This window comes from Morone saxatilis, unplaced genomic scaffold (assembly GCF_004916995.1).
Source record: "Morone saxatilis isolate NCDOM2014 unplaced genomic scaffold, NCSU_SB_2.0 Contig14, whole genome shotgun sequence".
NCBI classification, from domain to species: domain Eukaryota; kingdom Metazoa; phylum Chordata; class Actinopteri; family Moronidae; genus Morone; species Morone saxatilis.
Genome location: NW_023339696.1, coordinates 22,706,703 through 22,708,651, shown reverse-complemented (window position 1 = coordinate 22,708,651; position 1,949 = coordinate 22,706,703). Strand labels below are relative to the sequence as shown.

The window sequence follows — 1,949 nt, the reverse complement described above, 5'->3', positions numbered from 1 at the left end:
GGTGTGCTAGAAAACTTTAAAAAAGAAAGTATAAGTTTGTATTGTATCAAAAGTTCAAAATTCATCCAAATCACAGAACGAGGTCCCTTATAGAAAAAGCCTGGGAAACACTGAGGTAGGATGAGAAGAAACGATGCCGCTCTGTCATTTTAATCACTTTCTAATTTCTTGTGCCTTTCCAGTGAGGGACGTTAACCCTCCAGGGCCGGTTATGTTCAGTCAGGTTTATCAGGATGGCATTAACACCACTGCAAACAAAATAAAACACCCCACACGAGAACAGAAAATCATCGGGACAGATGTCATGCACAGATGTGAAGACACTGCAGAGGCATCAGCACAGAAGTTCGTTGGGTCTCTTTTTACCGAGGGTTTGCACTTGCAGGGACACTCCTGAATGTTACACTGCTCCACCTGGACAGAAAGGCAAACTAACAAGGTTTAGTCCTGACCCCACACTGTCAGCGGGGGCCGAGTAACAGCACTGTATTTGAGCCACACTAAGCCCTCCGTCCCGTCACACTCACGTTGTCGTAGTGCTTCTTGACGATAGGCTCGTAGAAGCCGATGGCCTCCTTGTACTTGTTCTGCATGAAGAGCACGTGGGCGACGTTCAGCTTCCAGGTGTCGTCCTCGTTGCAGACCTCCACCGACTTGCGGAAGATCTTCTCCACCATCTGGAAGTTCTCCCGGTTCCAGTAGATCTTGGCCTGGGCCATCAGGACCACGATGTACCTGTCACACCAATCACACGGGAAGGACGGAGAGAGAAGTAATCAGGTGGAGCTCTGCAGAGGAGAGAGCTGGGGGGGGGTTTCATGTCGGGTGGGAGGAGAGGAAACGCTGGAAAAACAGTTTGTAATAGAAAAACTGGATATCATAAACATGTTTTATAGCTGTGGAACTTCGGAAAAGGAACAGCTGATTGGATTTTTTATTTGATGACTACAAGTTGTGCTGTAAGTTAACTGCACTGACGCCTTTGGTTAAAACAGTAAGAATAATATGTGAAGTATCGGTTCTGTTTCTTATTCTTATTTCTTGTGGGGCAAAAATGTCTACATTAAAGATTCAAAGGTTTTATGTGCAGTGAAATACAGGGTGGCATTCTCAGTAATTACAATAATTATAAAAGAAAAAGTGAAACTGAAACTGCTGTTTGTCTGTAGGGATCCTTACAGTAACTGTTAGTGGACGCACTTGGACGCCGGCATTCGTCCCCAATAATTAGCAGCCTGTTTTTTATCATCTAACTCTGTGTGTGTGTGTGTGTGTGTCCTCACTTCTCCTGCATCTGGTCATAGTCCTGCAGAGCTTTCTTCTGCACTTCATCGTCTCGAGCCAGCCGAGCTTCCTGAACCTTAACAGAAGACGGACAACAGCAACATTTAGCCAAAACTCTTCACATCAAAATCTACTGTTTATTTTAACGTAATAATTACAACATTATTATAGCTTATACAATATAACTTTACCAGTTCCTTAACATGCTGTAACACAGGAGGCAGGTCAGTGTTTGAGGTGTCCAGATCAGCTGACAGATTAAGTTACATCAGCAGGTATGACATATGTCTAATATATAATATATCAAAATGAAGTATAGCATCATAAAATACATACAGAACAATACATAATAAATAAGGAAGGACTAAGAAAGCTGAGGATGAGGAGGAAGGAGGTTGACAACCTGCTTGGCCAGCTTGCGTAACTGCTCTGTCAGTTTTCCGTTCATCTCGTCAAACTTCCTAAAAGCCTGTGAAATAAATCAGACAGCAGGTGAGAACATGATTTTATTCATAGAGGAAAGAAAAACAAGCAAACACAGGTGTTCAGATGTGACTGATGAACTTAAAAGCTATACAGTTAGATTTAATTTCATATTTAAAACATTAATATATCCGTAAACCATTAAAGTATCACATGGTGTCTCTCTCCCTCTGCCTGTGTTG

The 1,949-nt window shown here is 42.5% G+C and overlaps 1 protein-coding gene across 4 annotated transcripts in view; it reads right to left on the bottom strand.

The window, feature by feature from the left end:
• flr (fleer) overlaps positions 1 to 1,949 on the bottom strand; it is a gene marked incomplete at both ends in the record, with an annotated part of 12,393 nt that overhangs the window by 4,227 nt on the left and 6,217 nt on the right. Inside the window, 4 exon segments of one of the 4 annotated variants that reach the window (XM_035654675.1) lie at positions 367 to 414; positions 528 to 744; positions 1,284 to 1,360; positions 1,688 to 1,753. In XM_035654675.1, the coding sequence (XP_035510568.1) occupies positions 367 to 414; positions 528 to 744; positions 1,284 to 1,360; positions 1,688 to 1,753 (408 nt within the window). 4 annotated transcript variants of the gene reach the window in all.